This window comes from Amblyomma mixtum, chromosome 8 (genome assembly GCF_055824585.1).
Source record: "Amblyomma mixtum isolate Tamu chromosome 8, ASM5582458v1, whole genome shotgun sequence".
Taxonomy (NCBI): domain Eukaryota; kingdom Metazoa; phylum Arthropoda; class Arachnida; order Ixodida; family Ixodidae; genus Amblyomma; species Amblyomma mixtum.
The window spans coordinates 69,538,887-69,559,065 of record NC_143019.1 but is presented as its reverse complement, the minus strand read 5'-3'; the positions used below and the strand labels follow the sequence as shown (position 1 = coordinate 69,559,065).

Below are 20,179 nucleotides of genomic sequence, written 5' to 3'. Positions count from 1 at the left end.
TTAACTGCTAATTAATGACGCTTAAGCTTCGCCTTTAGGAGTGGAACGCGACAGCGCGTTGTAGCGCTGCCAGGGAGTCCACGGAACGCCACCACCCGTTCGGCGCGATGCCTTGCCCTTTGAACGCAACGCTTTTTGAGGAAAGGAAATGGTGCAGTAATTCTCTGTCATCTCGGTGGACACCTGAACCGCACCGTAGAGGAAGGGAGGAAGTGGGAGTGAAAGAAGATAGATAAAGAGGAGCCGTAATGAAGAAAATGAAAATTGTATTTGAGGAAAGGAAATTACGCAGTAACTGTCTCACAAAATTCAGGGGGGCACTTTTTTGACCTAAAGTGTGGTCACTGATGTGTGGTTAAGATGTTAAGCTTCGCCCGTAAGAGTGGAACGCGACAGCGTCTTGCAACGCTGTCAAGGAGTCCATAGAACGCAATCGCCCATTCGGTTCTACGCCTCCGCTCGTCGGTAAATTGGTTTTTGAGGAAAGGAAATGTATCTCTCTCATTTGTCGGTGGACACCTAAACCTCGCTGGAAGGGAATGGAGGAGGATGAGAGTGAGTGAAGACACCGTATTCACTAGACGCGCCTTTGTTCATTCCAAACCATCGAGCTGGCATGGCGGAGTGGATAGCATGCTCGTCTCTCACGCCGAAGACCGGGGTTCGATTCCTGAGCTCGACCACTTTCTTAATCGGTTTTATTTATTTATATGGCCTGACTAATAAAGCTAATTAGGCTAATTGGGTAATTAAGTAATTAACTAAGCTCACTCCCACTTACTTGGAGCATCACTATACGATCCTTCAATTGGTTGCATGGTTACTAGCCAAAGTACAATTGGCCCCGTTTGAAATTCGCGCACTGTGACGTCACGACCGTTTCCACCAATTGAAAAGCGTGACATTTTCTGTCGACAACTGCTGCTTACAACGATGAGACATTAAAGGCTTCCGCCTTAAAACTTGCCTCGTAATCATTACCAAAACACGAGGAGACTGGCGATGGAATTTCATTTCTTCCCGTGAAGGCAGGCCTACGTAAGCCAAACGGCAGGTATTTTAATCTGACTGCCAGGGAGCACAACCAACCCCTTCGCAACAGCACTGATAGCCATCGGCCTGTACAGTCTCGACCGTGGGCCTCATTTCGTCAAACCCCAATTTTTAGAAGCGGGTTACACGACGTAAATAGAAGCGGTTGAAGTATTCAGATCTCGAAAACGGTTTACAGTGCGGAAGCACGCACTCAGTATTTTGAATGTTCAGGCTGGGTCTCTATCTACGCTCATGTAAGCGTGTACATATGGCGTTGCTGTTCCTTCGATGCTTCTGCTCGTCTTAACTTTTTATCGAGCTTTTCCTTGTACAGGCTATGAAAGTTTGTCTAATAGCAATGCTACGAGTTGAATCTATGCAACTAGCTCGGCAAAATGTGTTCCCTCTCAAGAAAGGGTCTCCTTATTACCGAGCATGGTGTAGGGAGGCAGAATGCTCCAGATCGGTCTTAAACGCCTTTTTGAAGGGGCTTAGAACTCTTTGCGCCTTGGCTCGCACCTTTCATTTCTCAAAGCTCGCACTTTTGTATCTAGAACGTAGGCCATGTTTAAACGCCTAGATACGTGGTGCCTGCCCTGACAGTGGACACACTTGTTATACCTGTCTACATGCCACTCAATCGCCATACAACCTCCAACGCGAATTCCTACAAACCCCCTCTTCCCACGTACCCTATTCCTGTGACTGCTGGATCGTTACCCCTGCTGCGCTAGACAGACACCGTTACCACTGCTTACGGCCCGTATCGCCCACCTGCTGGGCAACAACTGTACCAGCTCAAGCTCCAGCCTTAACACATCGACTTGAGGCGGCGAGCCTAACTTGGCTCGTGTATTAAGCTTCTTCCCACCCTCCCTCGTTTTGTGGACGGCTACCTCTTGCGAGCCACCTTGTGAGCTACTTTCCATTGGCAGTTATCATCATCGTCATCATGATCGGTAGCAGCAGCAGCAGCCTGACTACGCCCACTGCAGGGACAAGGCCTCTCCCCTGTCTCTCCAATCAACCTTGTCCTTTTCAAGCTGCGGCCCCCGTATGCCCTTAACCTGCTTATTCTCATCAGCCCATGTAATTTTCTGACGCCTACTGCTGCGCTTGCCTTCTCTTGGAATCCACTCTGTTACCCTTAAGGACCAGCGGTTATCCTGCCTTCGCATTATATCCCTGCCCAAGCCGATTTCTTCCTCTTGATTTGGACTGGGATGTTTTTGACCCGCGTTTCTTCCATCACTCACACTGCCCGCTTCCGGTCTCTTGACGTTACTCTTAAGCTGAACCCCTTTCGTCAGCCTCCACGTTTCTGGGCCATAGGTGAGTACCGGTAAGATACGGTGCTCACCTAAGAGTACGGCTCTTGTGTACTTTTTTCTTGAGGGATATTGAGGAACTGCCATTGATGATCTGAGAGAACCTGCCATATGCGCTCCACCCATTTCTTCAGTATGGTTGAAACTTGGACTTGTTGGTTCTTAACTAAAACCATATTGTAGCGCAACACACGACAAGGACACAGAACGGGTCGGCGCGCACACAGTGTTGTGTGTGTGTCCACTCGTTCGGTGTCCTTTTGTGTAGCGCTAAAAGATGGCCTTAGCCCATTCTTATTTCTAATTACTTCTATCACATGATCCCAATCAGAGTCCACTACTTGCCCTAATTAGACGTACTCCCTTACTTAACACTTCCAGCACCTCGCTAACAATTGTGAACTGCTGTTCTCTTTCGAGACTCTTAATCATTACGTTGGTTTTTTGCACGTTAACTTTAAAGCCTACCGTTCTGCTCTGCCTGTCTAACCATTGATCATGCTCTGCAGCTCATCTCCTGAGCGACTTAGCATGGCAATGTCATCAGCGAGCTCCCCTGGCGAAAATCTTTCCCAGCCCAAATGGTTTATGGAACAATTTCCAGTTGGTTCCAGTTGGAACCAATTGGGTTCCACTTGGTTCTAACTGGAACTAACTGGAAATTGTTCCATAAACCAGTTGAGCTGGGAAATATTTTCACCTGGGCGCAGATTACTTAGGTGTTCTCCATTAACTGAAATCCCCAACTGCTCCCAACCAGGCCTCGGAACACCTCCTGTAAAGAGGCGGTGAATAGCATATGGGAGATCGTGCCTCCCTGCCTGACACCCTTCCTTAAAGGGACACTGAGGAGAAATTGAAGTTGACTTGCATCGACAGAATACCAGCTCCTGATTACAAAAACGCCACTCATACTGACAACAAAGCTCTTGTAACATAGAAAAGAGCAAGAACCAAAATACAGGTATCGCCGCCACAGGCCAAACTCGCAAGTACAAGCTTCATGACGTCATAGGACAAAACAGTGTAGCGGGAAAAACTTTTTCAACTTCGAATCCAAATTTCTTAGAAATAAATGCATCTTTCGCTGCCGGCCAAGTGGCAACAAAGCCATGAAATGCCGAACTATCGGATTTTGCTATGAAAAAAATATTAATAGAGCTCTCCTCAGTGTCCCTTTAATGTAATTTTTGTGTGACTTTAAGAAGGACTACGGTAGCTCTGCAGTCGTTAAACGGATGTCTTCCAGGATTCTTAAGACTCTTCCACACCCTTATTCTGCAATGCCTGCCAAACTGCTGAATTTTCCACTGAGTCAAATATTTTCTCGTAATCAGTGAACGCTGTATATAGGGGCTGGTTATAATCTGCACTTTTCTCTTGTCACCTGATTTACAGTGTGAATCCTTGTCGAGAATTCTTTGTCGAGAATCCTTTAGGAAAGCCCGTCTGGTCACTTGTTTGATCGAAGTCCAAGGTTGCCCTGATTCTATTTGCGATTACCTTGGTAAATATCTTGTAGGCAACGGAGAGTAAGCTGATTGGTCGGTGATTTTTGCAAGTCTGACATCTATCTTGTTATGAATTAGGATAATGTTTGCGTTCTTCAAAGCTTCTGGTACGTCCGAGGTCAGAAGGCATTGCGTATGCAGCGTGGCTAGTTTTTGTCGTGAAAGCAACACTACGCTAGTGGCCGAGCCATTTCGCGGAGCCGTGGTAAGGCCATACTGCGCATGCGCGAGGAGCAGTGACGTCACACGGCGCACAGCTGGCGGGCCGCCGCCGTCGCTGCGCGGGTTACTCAGAGGTGCCGCCGCTGCGCTCGCCAGTTGCGCATGCGCAGTAGCGGCGCATAGCTAGCGTGCCGGGGCTGCCGCGCTCTGTCCTTTACCTCTCTCTCTGTTCTCTCCGATGCGCAGTAACGGCGCATAGCTAGCGTGCCGCCGCTTCCACGCTCTGTCCTTTGCCTCTCTCTCTCTTCTCCCCGATGCGCAGTAGCGGCGCATAGCTAGCGTGCCGGGGCTGCCGCGCTCTGTCCTTTACCTCTCTCTCTGTTCTCTCCGATGCGCAGTAACGGCGCATAGCTAGCGTGCCGCCGCTTCCACGCTCTGTCCTTTGCCTCTCTCTCTCTTCTCCCCGATGCGCAGTAGCGGCGCATAGCTAGCGTGCCGGGGCTGCCGCGCTCTGTCCTTTACCTCTCTCTCTGTTCTCTCCGATGCGCAGTAACGGCGCATAGCTAGCGTGCCGCCGCTTCCACGCTCTGTCCTTTGCCTCTCTCTCTCTTCTCCCCGATGCGCAGTAGCGGCGCATAGCTAGCGTGCCGGGGCTGCCGCGCTCTGTCCTTTGCCTCTAACAGCTTTAGATGCAGCAGGGTGGCTGTAGCTGTGTTGGAGTGAGCCACCGTCTGCCTCCTCCTGCAGGCCAATCTGCCCGATTATTGTGGCCAGCTTCAGTTGACGGTTCCAATTTAAGAACAAAGCTTGCAACTTTTTTGTTCTCAGGCACTCCTCCACAGTAGCAAAAAACAATCGACTTCACCGGAGCAATTGTTTCCTCTCATTCCCGTTTTCAGTGGGGTGTAAAGGCTCAGGAGCCTGAAGATCTGCCAAAAGTGTGTGATCTTAGGGTGATCTTCATCACCACCGAAGCTTCTCACCACGCCAAAGAAGCGCCAAAAAGAAGAAAAAGGTCAGTCTTAGAACACACTAGCCTAAAGTGGCAATTTCAAAACAAAGAAGGGTCCTGATTAAGCTTCGCAGTTAGCACGTATCTGACACTCTTGTCGTGCAGACAAGGAATGATGTCGGTTACTTACATTAGTGTTACTCGAAGAGACTCGGTCGTCCTTTGGGAGGCAAATAGCTTCGTTTTATTCCTGATACTGTCCTTCTCTGCGGCGTTCTGCATGTCAAGGATGTCTGTGATGACCTAGATTGTAAAGTGAAATAACATGTAGCACATCTGTTTAAAACAGCACATAAAACATTTTCCTGTACCTTGATTTGCGGCGAATTCTTGCGAATACCTTCGGCTGGACACTTTGCATTCAGAGCATCAAAGCGGTCATTCATCCTCCTTGTGACACTCTCTTTGCCTTCCGTACCTTCAAAGCCTGATTTTCGCTGCTCCCAATAGAACTTCAGGCCCACAGCAACACTCCTGCTGAAAAGCTGAGAGTAGTGTTGACTATCACTTAAGGGGTTCAGTTAAAACCTGCAACCAGAGTGGACATGTTTAAGTCTCACGGCATTTGCTTTTCTGTTAATCTGACAAGACAGCAGTGGCACAAAAGCATACAAAGCAGAAGGCACACTATTACCATACTTGAGTTGCAAGCCGGACTTTCATCTTTTCCAGCTTCTTCGGATTCACGTGAGATGCCTTCATCTTCGGAACAACCTTTAGCTGTTCTTTCTCCTCAGCCTCATGTAGGTTTTTGTAGTGATCAAAGTTTACCAAGTCAGGGCCAGCCTATAAAAAATTAACGAAAAGGAAGAACTGAGGTTAGGAAAACATCGCACCGTTCAAACGTGCGATAATTTTTTTAAAATCTGGCATTACCTTTCCGTGCGTGTGGGTCAAGGTGATTCATTACACACTTGACAATGTGTGGCACGTCGCACAAGAAATGAAGGAAACGTCCCTGTTCAAGGGTCGGATGCGGAATCTTGTTGACCGATTGATAGAGTTTGCCTGATATCCCAACATGAGTCTACATCGACGTGCTCTTTCCGACACCATTACTTGCGACGGCTATAATGGTAGCACCATACTACTCAAGTTTCAGCACTGACTCCATAACTATTTTAGCTAGTTCAAAGCCTGGGGCAGCGCCTCTAGTAGAAAAGCTGGCTTGCTGCACCCACCTGTGAAAAAGCGGTATAAACATAATCACCAGGGCATGTCAACCGTAGCTTGCTCTCCTGATCGGCCTCCAAAATTGAAAAACACATCAAAATTTACTGTTGATTTGTTTAAATCGACCGACTCCCGTAGCTTGATCTCGTCCAATACAAAGGTGCCACACCGCTCCACAGGACGTACAGTCTTTGTCAAAAGTAACCAGGCTGCATGGATTGCTTCTAGCTCGTACAGTGGAGCCCTTACAGCTTCCCTGAAGCTGAAATGGTCATTGAAGGTAAGGACTAGGGGTCCTCTTACCTTCCAACACGTTTTGATCTTTAGGAAAGCCACAAGGGCTCCATTATACAAGCTAGAAGCAAACCACGCAGCCTGGTTACTTTTGACAAAGACTGTACTATCATCGTCAGTTGAAACGCGAACAAGCCAATTGAAACGCGAACAGCACAACTCGCAGATATTATACTAGGGAGGCAATATACATGAGCGGTTGATTTTCCCATCGAAGCCGAAAAGACCGCTCTTCTGAAATGTTAATAGCCCACGCCCGTATTTCATCTCCAGCCTCTAATATGCTTGATTTTTTGCGCTCGCATTCCAGTTGTTTTGTTCGCGTTTCATTTGACGCTCGTTGAAAAAGGCCCTCATTGCCTCAGTGCTACCTCATTGTAACTATGTTCACAAGGTACACCAGAAAGGATTTGGTTTAGGCGACTAGTCGTTGGTAGGGGATGCATCTTCATGTTTCTCAGAAGATTGTAAGCTTTTGGGCTTGCGATGCGAAAGAGCAGGCAATTCATTAACCATATTCGTGTGTACCGGACACCTCGAGGGCGCTTAGCCTTCACCTGTTGAAGTGACATCTGGAACGCAAGTTGTTGGACTGGTGGTAGGGGCTTGAGTGCCTCCTCGATCGCCACACTTTGTTGGCTTGCTAGCTGCTTCTTCAGGTTCTCCACCTCAGCCATAAAAGAAACGCGTGCAGATGCAGCTCTTATTGCTTTCTTTTGAAGATTTTTATCATTTTTTGTCTTTGTGGCGCTCTTTTCTTCTTCTGCTACACTTGAAGTTCCTGCTATTTTTCTTTTGGCATGGTTAGCACATTTCTCCAGAAGAGAGAACCTTGCAACCGCATGAAACGCTCGAACCTTGCACTGTTTTTGCCCGGAACACACATCAAGCTCGTCAATTTTCTGCATTAGAAAGGTGTAGTAGAAATGTGCGGATGTTAACGCTTTTAAACGCCGAGACCAGACGGCCATCAGCATTTGCCGTGGCAATTTTCTAAGTCCCCACTGAAACGCATTTTTCAATTTGCGGGAGCTTTTGTTTTGTTTTGAGAGGGAGAAAAATGGCTGTGGCTTAGCTTGGTTAAGCCCGGTAATTGCGAAAGCAATATCCGTAGCTACGCCATGGTTCAGCTGGTAGTGTAGCTGGTGGTGGTGCTTGTGGTTGTGACTTGTGGTGATGCATCGGTTATACAATCCAATCCAATCCATTCCAATCTAATCCAATCCACTCCAATCCAATATGCTAATATGGTAGCTACCGGCCTCGCTACGCGACGGGCTGAAAGTGCAACTAGTATTGCTTTCGCAATAAAACACGACATATTTGCCAATGCTGTCTTCAAGGGAAAGCATCCGCAACAGTCGGGAGCCGAACGCCTTCGATGTCACTTAAAGTTATCATCCAAAGCAACACCCGGGTTAACAATGTGCTTGTTCTGTGCATCTTCGCATTGGCCCCCACTTGAATGAGACAAAAAAACGTCTGCGCTTTTTCCCGGCGGCTTCGACAAGTACGAAGGGAGGTTCGGGAAAGCTTTCGGCACGGCACCCTCTGCCAGTGTCTATACCTCGTAGTACCTTGACTATCTCTCTATTGATAACATGCACGTAACTCTTCAACATGTCCTGGTCATGAAAGTGCAAATCACACACCTTAGATTTTGCAGAAAGGCACATGTCGGCACGAGGAATCGCTTTGTTCCATGTCGAGCGAAGCGCTTCATTGCTAGGAGCACAGAAGAAGTGGCGAGCTGAACTGTTCACATCGCTCCGATAGCTGCTCGTGCAGCCAGGAACGCAGCACGTCGGAGAAGTATTCGGTACAAGTCGCGCCGAATACGCTCGCGCACATACGCGGTTCCGACATGAAATGCAGCAGTACAGTATTTCTCTCTCTCGCTGTCGAGAGGGAGTGCCGGCTGCTTTACGTCTGCCCCTGCGCGGGGTCTCCCGGCACTCGGCGTTAGCTTCTTTGTTGGTTTCGGAGCCGATGCTCGGAGTTGACGTGGTGCTGTGGGCTCACGCCGTTGCTCGAGAACTGGCTGCCCTTGCCGGAAGACGACTGCAGATACCATACTATAGAATAATGCAGCTTTCGTTACTGCGACCTGACAGGCGCTGCCATTAGTGACAGTAGCAATAGTTTTCTGTTTGTGATTGTGATGAGGACCCCAGGACGGCGTTCTTCCTTCCTGATCCTGCATCCCGGCACGCAGCATTTCGTTGCGCAGCTCAGACGACCCAGCCGCACTTCGCGAAACACACGGGCGCACTGAGGCACTGGCCTCTCGGCACATACAAGTCACCAAGCTCCACGGCCTGTGTGCGCTTCTCAAATTTCGAGCGCAGCCGTGTTCACCGTCTGACACAACACAGCGAGACAGCGAAACCGAAACCGAAAGCCGGCTAAGAGCTACCGCTGCCTTGTTACGTGAAGGCCTATTGCCATTATGCTTTTTCATTATATTTTTTTTTACTACGCTTCAAGATTTTGACTTCACGCTCTCTCCTAGTTTTTTTTTTCCTCCATGTTGCAGAAGCAGCAGAAGGCATTGAATAAATGAATGTATGGTAATGACTATTCTTTGTAGCGAGTAGCAGCTTGCGCCACCTAGCACTATGTTGACCACTCTTTTTTTTTTCTCCCTCTCCTCAAAAGTCCTCGTTACTTGCCCCGTTTCCCTTTTCCAAAGTAAATTTTCTTGTTTAATTTAGGCTTAATCTTTTATAACGTCTAATTTGACGATCTCATTCGCAAATTCATCCCTTCCTTTACTTCCTCCACCAATCTGCTAACGTTTTTCGCTTCGGGTAGGGCGGGATGAAGTTCTGTGCACCTCAAAACTATAAGTGCTCTAGCTACGTATGAAGGTAATAAATACTTAGCACTTAACAGCAAAGGTTTTCAATATGAACAATAAATTTTGAAAGGCGGTGGCCTCTTTTGCCCTCATCCTGTTACGAACCGTAACTATCTACTATTTCGTACTATCTATCCATACAAACAACCAGCTGTTGGACGTCGCTATAGTGCAGAAAAGTTAGCAGGAATAACTATTTTCACGCGTTGTTTTCACGCGTGCTTCGCTGGCACCCGCGTGGGTGACAATGCCGTAGCAGACGCGACAATTCAGAATGAGGATAAACCGCTACAAGAAGGTGCAGAGGCACCTCAATTTCTACAAGAATGCCTTCGGGTTCCGGCCTCCCTACCAGATTCTCGTGGACGGCACGTTCTGCGCGGCAGCGCTCAAGTACAAAGTGAACATCCGCGACCAAATGCCGAGGTGAGTCGTCACTGCAGCTCACGGTTCTCGTTTTCAGATTTCTCAGTTAGTTAGTGCAGCACTTTTTACGTGCAATGCTTCCCGCACAATCGTGCGCCACCTCGCATTCTGATGGGAATCGTGCTAATGTGAACCGGGCGACTAACGCATCCTTATCGCGCGTGCATTATAACAGATCTTCGGAGTAGCACTTTGACGTAACCGAAAACTCGAATGATCACTTGCTGGACAGGGAGAACGTTTTTGAGGTGGGCCGTAGTATTGTGGCTAGCAGAGGAGATATTGGCGTTTTCGGGTGTGCTTCTCGTGCGATTCCAGATAGGTCGATAGTGGCCGCGTGGGAGAGCGCTGTAGGGATTGAGAAGCGTGGGGATTGCTCCCCCCCCCCCCCCCCCCCCTTACTTTTTTTTTAATGCAGTGTATATGCTGCCATGGACTCCACGATCTGCACCGCATCAAGTAACCGTACTACATCCCTAATCGCACCCACGCAGGTACCTCGGCGACGAAGTCAAGCTCTGCACCACAGTATGCGCCGTCGTCGAAACGGAGAGCCTCGGTCCGACGCTGTACGGCGCTACGCTGGTCATCAAACAGTTTCCCGTACGTCGGTGCGGCCACGAGAAGCAACCCATCACCGCCGCCAACTGCTTCCACAGCATGGTGCGCAAGCGAAACCCCGACCACTACATGGTGGCCACGCAAGACCACGACCTCAGCGAACGGCTGCGCGCCCTGGTCGGCGTGCCGCTACTCTACCTCTTCAACGCCATTACTCTGGAGAAGCCCTCGGAGAAGAGCGAGCGGAAGGGCATGGAGGCGTTGCACGCACAGTCGCAGGCCCCCGAACGCCAGCTGGTAGTCGTCCAGCAGCTCAAGCGGAAGGAGAACCTCGAGCAGGATGCGCCGGTCAAGAGGAAACGGCGGAAACCTGCCGGACCCAACCCGTTGTCGTGCAAGAAGCCGAAGAAGCCCCTGAAGAGGCCGGCCCAAGCCGAACAGGCTAGCTCCGAAGGCGGAAGGAAAAGGAAGAGGCACAAGCGCGTTAAGCTTGCCAAGCATGTGGTGTCTGAACTTTCAAAGTCTTCTGGAGATTAAAGGGTGGTCGTGCAAGTTCCGTGTTAAACTGCGTTGCTTTGGGTCACCTTGAAGTATGACCGGCATATTTATCACGTGACGCTTTACTTTTGTAGCGAGAGCTACATTGGCCGTCTTCTCGCCGTTTCGCTGTGGCCGGTGGCCACAGCGTGAGCTGAGCCGTTGCCTAGCAACTGCCGCAGCTGGCAGCATCGTGCCATCTGGCATGACGTCAGAGGAGGAGCCAGTGAAACCGCGTTGCAACAGCAGAGGAGGAACCGGCATTGCATCGTATAGATAGAAGGGGCGGCTTTGTGGGATTCATCAGCAGGTACGGAAAGTGAGTCGGAGAGACTGAAAAAAGCCAGGCTGGACACTTCAGTCATGCTTTAAGCTATGTGGCGGCAGTGACGGGTGTGCGCTGCATGCATTGGCTTTGACAACGTTGTGGCAGAAACATGGCACTGAAGCCATTGGGTGTTGGCATTCACTGTGTTCATTGGCGTTGACAATGTTCAATGTTTTAAGCTCCGATGATTTTAAGGAAAGGAAGTGCGCATAACTGGCTCTCTGGGTCAGCGGATACCTGAATCACATTTATAGGTACGTGGGGTGATGAGAGAGATCTAGACGTGGACTGCATGCGTTAGCGCTGACAACGTTGTGGCAGACACGCACGGCACTGTTGCAACAGGCCGCAGCGTTCATTGGGTGAGCAAACTCTCGCGATCAACCATTAACTGCCACCTGTCAGGCTGGCAGGGTGGGTGCGTTGCCTATCCAGTGTCCAGAACACTGTCACATTACAGACGCCAAGCCGCTTATAGTTGCCCGATACGCCATATTCACTCTCTAACCAGGTTCAGCAGTAGTTGAACCACAGCTAATTTTTTGTTCAGGTTTTAGACTAACCAGCACTTTGCTACTGGTTCCAGAGAGAAAGGAAATGCTCTTTGCAATATGTTTTAGCCACGTCAGCACCTGCAGTGTATTTGGTGCAATCTGGTTTCTATAATGGCATGCCTTATCTGAGTGTTTGGATGCAGTGGATGTTGTGTGTGCGTTACATTGCCATCGGCACTGTGCGAGCAGACTTCGTGACACTGCTGCAGTGAGAAAGGTGCAACAGGCCTTATGTGCTAGTGCTTTTGACCACAGTCTGTGACCTACTCTTGCAGTAAGAGGCACTGAACTGCCATGAATCAGGTCAGCTGGAGCAGCCACTTTAAACAACCTACTGACTATTGCAATGCTGAAAATGCACCATAAAATGCTTCTCTTGATTCAATCGCTCACTTCTGCATGCTGAATTTGACGCAGAGATGGCATATAACCGTCTCGCTTTTTCAATACTCAGTTCTAATGAAGTACTTGCCTGATTCGATCAGAACTGCTTTGAAATCCACGTTATCTGTAGTATCAGCGACCCAAAAACAAGCAGCTTTCATATAACATACTGGTAGTGCCATCTGGTGCCTACCTGAGGAACGAGTGTTTTACCTCTGAAGCTGCGCATAAACCACCCCAAGTTCAACGGGTTTGGTTGGCTCCAGTAGGTATTAACTAAGTCCACTGAACTTCGGGGCAATTCATCACCATCATCAGGCTGCTGCTGCTGATAACAAATTGCCCCTAAGTTCAACAGGTTTGGGTTGTACCTAATGGAATAAAATTGGATGGGCACCAGATGGCACCACTGGTATTATGTGAAAGCTGCTTGTTTTTGCAGATGATGTGGATTTCGAATTCTGATCGAATCGGGCAAGCACATCATCCAGACTTTGTACTGATAAAAAAAAATGTCTTATGCCATCTCTGCATCAAATTTTAACACTAATCAGTGCGTGCCTTAAGCAAGGAAAGCAATTTTCGGTAATTTTTATCACTGAAACAGTCATTAGAATGAAGGATCACAACTCACTGCCGACGAGCCCTAGTGGATTGCTTTGTGGAAGGTTGGAGTCTATATGTAATGCCTACATAACCAATCCTAGATACTATGCTGATACAGGTGTGGCCTGCAACTCAGACTTCGCATTTACCGACGGCTGCTAAAGCAACCCGATGTTATTGTGATGCTTAACCTGAAACACGTACAATAGAATAAATACAGCAGTGTTTGTAATACCCAGTTAGTATTTTTGCCATCTACTTTGCCAGCAAGAGCAATGTGGATGACTGCAGGTCTGGAACTTTCGAATTGGCACGAGGCAACACAGATGTACCACAGGGCCAAATTAAAATGCAAGCACCTCTCATTCCTAGACTATGGAGCAAGATGTCCTTTTGTAACTATTTGATGGAACACTTACCCTTCACAGAAATGTGAACCATGCCAGTTGCTTACTAGAGCTGAATGTCTACAGAACTCTTCTGTTCTAAGGTGGAATTAGCATTTCATTCTGGCCCGATATGAAATCCAACAACCAGTGGTGCCACTGCACAGCTGGCCAATCTGAAGAATGTCGAAGCTGCTCTGTCCATCGATGAAATCCTAAAGCAGCATTAAATTTAAGAACGCAACCACACAACCTTTCAATAAGGATAGGCATTTTATGTACAGGTGTTATACAGGTTACAACTTTACATAACACTACACCACAAGTACAGCCTCTCCCTCCACAAACCATCGGTAAAACCATGCAAGTTGCTCAGCGGTGCATGCAGTGACCAGGTGGTCTGTATTGTAATATATCTCGGGTCGATGTAACGAGAGCCGCACGACACACAATCCTTCCTACCTGCGACTCGGAAAACCTTTTTTGTGCAATACGAACTAGATGCAGTAAAGACAAAGCACACAAGCTACTGTCATAACGGGGCTCTGTGCAGCAGGTTAATGTGTTAAAAATGCTCTCTGTACAACTGCCTCACTTTTTGGGTCCTTGGAAATGAGTACACTAAAACTCAGTTTGACGGCCTTGGAAAAAGCAGTAGGAATCAGTGACAGCTTTTTAAAAGTTGCTCAAGACACGCAATTTTAACTTAAATGACTCTGCAGCGGCCAGTTTTACGCATTAAAAAAAAAAAGACATCCGACAAACGTTTTTGTGTCTTGAAACGGCCTTTGTAACAACAATGTAATATATTAAACTTCCTTGCATCAACTCTTGGCAGATAATTACAAAGCTGTAACTACTTCCCTACGAATAACGAATTGCAGGGCTCAGCAAACGTTTGGCTTGCACGCAAATTGAGGAAAGGAGGAAAGTTCAGAAGCAAGCTGGTAAAATAAAAATGAAACAAAATTACTAGTGACAGTTGCTTCCTCTTAACCAAATAAGCACTGTGTACTTAGCTATCTAAAGCTTGGCGACAAACTAACACTGCTATAACCAATACAGCTCTCGGGCCCACAGCTGTTTTCAGAAAGTGCACAAGTCTAACAGGGACAACAACGACTGCAATAGGTGCAGTCGCGTGACCACAACACACACTGCCTTTTCGCAATGGTACGGATGAGCCTTTTCTGTAATCCTGTTCAAGAACACCTCTACTTTCCAGGAGAGAACAGAAGGAGGACAAAAATGAAAAGAAGCATGCATCGCACTTCAGAGCATTGGAACTGGAAGGTGACGAAAGAAGCACCTAGGTCGGGGGGAGTATTGCTGGTGCCATTGGCGCACAAACTCTGCAGTGCTCCTAGAGAGTAAATGAGGAGTAAAATAATACGCCCAACGGGGTGTGGAGGGGGGCGTTGCAGAATGACAACACATGCGAAAGAGGCCGAAAATGCCAAGGGTCTTCGTTCGCAGTGTGGACACGCTGAGGAATGTGGTTGCTCGTCGTCAGCACGTCGCCATCCCCGACTCTCTCCCAGTTGAACCGGTCCATTCCTTCTGTGTGCAGGTCGGTGCGTGGCAAGGCGGGAGGAGAAGCGGCTTTTTTTTTGAGGAGCCCCCGGCGGCCCTGCCTGTTCACTCCAGTGAGTTGTAGACCAGGAGCTGCTTTAGGACCTTCGTCTGGCTCGTCTCCCGGATCTCGCCGGCGAGAAACATCTCATCCACGACGCTGTACACCTGGCCGAAAAAGAAGAAACAATTTTTCTCTTTAACGTGATAGCGTTAAAGTAGTCGGTGCTGTGAGTGATAAATAGGGTGGCGTAGGATGCCCCAGGCAACCACCCCCTACCCACCGGAGAAGGGTTAGAAAACTAACCACCCTGGCAGGTGGCATTTAAACTAATGGTTGCTCAGGAGGAGAAACTTGGTTCGCACAAGCCCCACCAGGTGGCAGCACCTTCCACCGCAGGGCAGTGGCGCATCGCTTAACCGCTGCACCACTGTGCGAGTAGTGGTGTGAGGACTCCCAGGGGTCCATGAATGTAATGTAGAGAACGACCAGTCCCGCATACAGCGGCATGAACTCATTAACGCTGCCACGTCATGTCCTTGTAAGGCGAAGCTTAAGTGTCACCTCCAATTTTTCTTTTTTTCCAGCAACAGTGGCACAGCTGAAGGTGACCGTACCTAAACTGAACTGCCCTATTTGTTTTTTTTGCAAACACACAACACGTAACACTGAATCCAGATGATTGAGATTAACTCGGAGGAAAAAGCAAGACAAGCAGAAAAAAAGCAAGTATGAAAGGAAGAAAAGCTAAGTGCAACATGGAAGAGCAAAGCGTTTCAAACCACTGTCATTTCAATGAATCTAAAACTAGGGCGCATACAGTCATACGCACGCAAAGAAGGGATAGAATGTTTAAAAAATCAGCAAACCTCAACAACATCAACTTAATAGTGCAAGAAGGCACAAAATCAAATTGTAAGACAAAGGCTGCTGTGAGCTATTATTGCAAATTTTGAATGCTTTTGGTGTTCGGCATCAGCTGCACAAGTTGAAAAGGTTAGGAGTCAACGCCACTAACAAACTCAGCATCATGCCATTCCTCTATGGTTCCAACTGCGCTACAAAGCTGCCAAACAATATAGATTACTGGCACCAAGATTTGCAGCGATCCATTCGTTAAAACTGTGCACATCAGTTGCAATCTAGGCACTTCACCCTGCCAAGTTGCAGAGCTCTGTTGAAAGAAAAATGGCTTATAACCTTGAGAGACAGAAGGGGAGCGATGTGGAATCAAGACCAAATTTGAGTTGGATAACCGTGCGGAAATTAGGAACAAAAAAAAAAAATGGAGGAGACACTTAATAAGCTCCTCTTAAGGGTATGATGCAATAGAGTATTGGGTCAATTCCCATATATATGCAGAAGGTCATTCTCTACTTTCAATTCATATATCCCTGACAGTCAGCTAGAGCAGGGTTCTCTAATTCCATGCAACTCTTGGGTTGCCTGAGCACCTAAATCCATGAGAGCCTTTTATCATACTGCAATTGGTTACGGAAGATTACCACTAAAACAGTCAATCATGATTAATTTGAGCGTTTCTTACGGCCCATGAATCAAGATCGTCTTTTTACATTCATGTTAGTTAGGATGGAAGTCAAGGTGCACAAAGTTTGTTGGCACCTTTTGAAAACTGTTGGTGCTCCTTGAGGGGCTACAAAGAATGAGAACTCCTGTGTTAGGGCAACAGAGTGGAATACAAGGAAAGAAAAACAGATGGGAGCAGCAGCAAGTCGGGTGAGAAACAAGATTAGGAGGTCTGCTGGGATAGGGTGCCTTATGCTGGTGCAGAAAAGGCTAACAGAGGGGGCAAGGATAGAGGTCTCTGCCCTGCAGTGGATGAAATTTTGGTGATACGAGTCCAGATAATAGAATCTTACGTCAATATACCTCCACCCAGTCAGCCTGTACACAGTGAACAAAGTCATGAACAAAACTAGCACACTATGAACAAGCTAGCCTATTAACTAGTGCACTATGAACAAAGATGCATTTTTCACCACTTATACACAAACCATGCTTTGGTTTATTGGGGTTTAACGTCCCAAAGCGACTCAGGCTATGAGGGACGCCGTAGTGAAGGGCTCCGGAATAACTTCGACCACCTGGGGTTCTTTAGAGTGCACTGACATCGCACAGCACACGGGCCTCTAGAATTTTGCCTCCATCGAAATTCGACCACCGCGGCCGGGATCAAACCCGCGTCTTTCAGGTCAGCAGCCGAGCACCGTAACCACTGAGACACCGCGGCGGGGTTTACACAAACCATGCATTCAAGCCAACACAACCACGAAGGGGTCCAAGTATCTCAGAAGTGGTGCATTACGGTGTCACAGAATGGTGAGAAGCGGTGGTGGTGGCTACCGGAAACCTGTCCTGACGGGTGCTCGGTTACGGAAGCAAGCCGCCTCAAAGGAATGATGCCGCCCACATACCTTGTAGAAGTTGAAGACGAGGTCCAGCTCACAAACGTTGTGGAAGTACTCGTTCAGCACTTCCACAAAATTGTGGATGGCCTCAAGGTAGGCCAGGTTGTTGTCGTGCACGTCGACGCAGATGCAGAAGTAGAGGCCCGCATAGCGCCGGTAAACTATCTTGAAGTTGCGGAACTGCGACAAGAGGTCAATGACCGAGAGTGAGGACACCAGGCACTAGAGGCACTGACTCCCTCCAAAACTGAAAGGTAGCAGTTCATTGCAATTGCATAGCGAAAAGTGCACAATGAGTATGAATATATGCAATACTTATGCAATATATGCTTACTTATGCAATATATACTTACTTATGCAATACCTATGCAATATATGCAATACTTATGCAATACTGTGGACCTCGAGCATTCGGTCCAAGTAGAGGGTGAGAAATTTTTTGATACTGGCGTAACTGAAATTGATTCTGCAGACAAATTAAGGTTTAATTTGGCGTGATGCACATCTTGAGTACAGAGTCACCAGTTTGCAAGAAAAATAAATCACAAGCGTCGCCACTAGCCCAACCATATTTACTGAATACAGGATAGGTAAAGATCTTAGAAATGACCTTAAGTTATATTTAAAAAATCTACTGAAGCCGTCTTAAGTTATCACTCAGTGTTACTGCTTCTGGTAGGTTATTTCAGGTCTGCATTGATTCGAAGTTAATAGGCAAATTTGAATGTATTGGTCTGAAAAAGTATGTTGTGTTAAAATAGTAATGATGGCGGTGAGCCTAATGATCATCTATTGGGTTCAGGTTGTCGGTAAGTAAAACGCCGAATTTTCCAAGCATCTGTATAAAGAGCAAATAGAATGCAGCTAAAATTGCCTTGCAGCAAATGGCAACGCACAGTAGAGGGCTCCATGCTAATTCAAACCACCTATTGTTCTTAAATGCACATCAAAATCTCAGTACACGAGCACTTTTGCCTTTCACTCCTGCTGAAACACAGCTGCCAAAGCCGATCAAAGGCATAAACAGTTCTCAGCAGTAAAATGTCAATGTTTCTGCTACACTTTCGCCTGCTATTAGAAGGATGGGTGACCTTTGGTGCAAACTTGGTTCTCCTGTTTCAGTTATATTGAGTTTAATGGTGCAAAAACAGCTAAGGCTATGATGCGCGAAGCACACAGAGTGTCTTGTGGGTAAGATGAAGCTTTTAGGTTCTCCTGTTTCAATGAGAATAGTACAGAAGCATTCTCACCGAGCATGCCCCGCATTTATTTTGATGAAATATCAAGCACTTAACATGAAAAGGTGAATTATGTTGCAGTACAGCACAGTGAAATCTAAGGTGCCACCTTTGTCATGAAGGAGGACATAGCCAGGTCTCAAGAGCTAATCCTTACTAGTTTTAATACTCAATGTTTCCTTTTTTGTGCCATCTGCTAAGATGTTATTTTTTCTTTCATGAAACAGATATTTCTGCTGGGCTTTACAATGTAATCTGCCAATGGGTTGGGTTCTTCTGCATTTCACTTTCAGGCGACCTATTGTGCCACCCATGATCTCCTACTGTTCTTGGTTGTGTGCTATATTTCATCTCCTAATACCTTCCTTCGAAGGCTTTCAAGAGGTATTTTGAATAAACAAAATGAACATCCCATACCTCATTTGTATTCTGATTAGTGCATACAGTAATCTACCTGAATGTGAAGGTAATGTGTGACACAAACACTGAACCATAAATACTGAGCAAAGCGTATAAAGTCTGCTTTTTCCATTCTTTGCCACGGACAGAGACTGTAGTGCTCAGGATAGCCTAAGTATATGGCAAGCTATTGTATGCATTTGTTTCGCCTACTTATGTGGAGCTTCTAGAAAATTGTCACCAAACAAATTTTGGGAAGGAAAAAGATTCTGATAGCAAGATTGTGTAGGTTTAGGCACGTAAGCAATAGAAAATGTAAAATTGCATTATGACGTGTTCATGTCATCTCATGTTATGCTGATTCAATTTTCGTTACTACTAAATAAACTTGCACAGTGGTTTTATAGGGCTTCTTGAATAATACAAGCAAATTCTATGGACTATTCCAAGCATATCCGTGCTCTGCTCAAAATTCAATACCACACTAAATGTTTAAAAACGGCCAACAACATCGGCACATACAGATGTAATGAAATAAGACGCACAGGTACGTTAATATTAGCAAATTCAGTTTTGTTTCTGTCGAACACTTTAATAAATAGCTTTGCTCACTAGAAACCGAGGACAAATAGCTCCAAAAAAGTGCGAATTAAATGCAGAACCTACGCTCACTATAAAATGAAGGAAAATAATATCGCACAAAACCAGCCACCTACCTGGAGTGCTTTAAATGCCGATAAACGGTTACCACTTCGACTAGACAACCAACTTGGAGGTTGTCCGAAAATGAGCAAAGTTCCGCACACTAACGATGCAAACTAATAGTGGTGCTAAGTAGGTGTACAGAGGTCACTTCAATGCGGTTAAGGTCAAGCGCAGAGTTCAAGAAACACCTACCTCGACGAAATTGGTGTGCTTGGCATCTCTGACCGTCACTACAGCGTGAACTTCTTCGATGAGCTTCTGTTTCTCGTCGTCATCAAAGTTCATGTACCACTTGGCTAACCTCGTTTTGCCGGCCCGGTTTTGAATCAAGATGAAGCGTATCTGGAAAGGAAAAGGTCAGAGAATAACGAAGAGAAAAGGCAATTATCGGCGCTTCAATTCAGCGGGTGACACAATCCCCGTGGCCGAAAGTGAAACAGGGTAGAGGAGCATCGCGTATGGTGGGATACTAGGGTAGGTAATGCACTACGCATTGGTAGCATCTCACGGGTGAACTGGAATGTAACAAAACGGGCTACTCACCATATTTCCTGAGTAATCAAAAATTTGCCTACCGGCTACCGCACCTGACCGACTACTCCGCCTCCCTTATTGCTAGCCGCCCAAACCGGAAGTGCACAACGCCGACTAGACTGCGGAAGTTGAACAGATGACGCG

At 47.1% G+C, this 20,179-nt stretch overlaps 2 protein-coding genes across 2 annotated transcripts; one reads left to right on the top strand and one right to left on the bottom strand.

Annotated features, from left to right (window-relative positions):
* The first annotated feature begins 9,546 nt into the window (after positions 1-9,546).
* Positions 9,547-10,914, top strand: LOC149332883 (rRNA-processing protein UTP23 homolog). Its single transcript, XM_089555909.1, has 2 exons — positions 9,547-9,801; positions 10,296-10,914. The coding sequence occupies exons 1-2, from the start codon at positions 9,650-9,652 to the stop codon at positions 10,897-10,899; spliced, it is 756 nt and encodes a 251-aa protein (XP_089412035.1). The 5' UTR covers positions 9,547-9,649; the 3' UTR covers positions 10,900-10,914.
* A 2,497-nt stretch (positions 10,915-13,411) lies between these two features.
* AP-2sigma (adaptor protein complex 2, sigma subunit) lies at positions 13,412-20,168 on the bottom strand. The gene is made up of 4 exons (XM_089558443.1): positions 20,045-20,168; positions 19,694-19,843; positions 17,166-17,339; positions 13,412-14,897 (listed from the first exon to the last, which is right to left on the bottom strand). The coding sequence occupies exons 1-4, from the start codon at positions 20,045-20,047 to the stop codon at positions 14,796-14,798; spliced, it is 429 nt and encodes a 142-aa protein (XP_089414569.1). The 5' UTR covers positions 20,048-20,168; the 3' UTR covers positions 13,412-14,795.
* Positions 20,169-20,179: the final 11 nt, after the last annotated feature.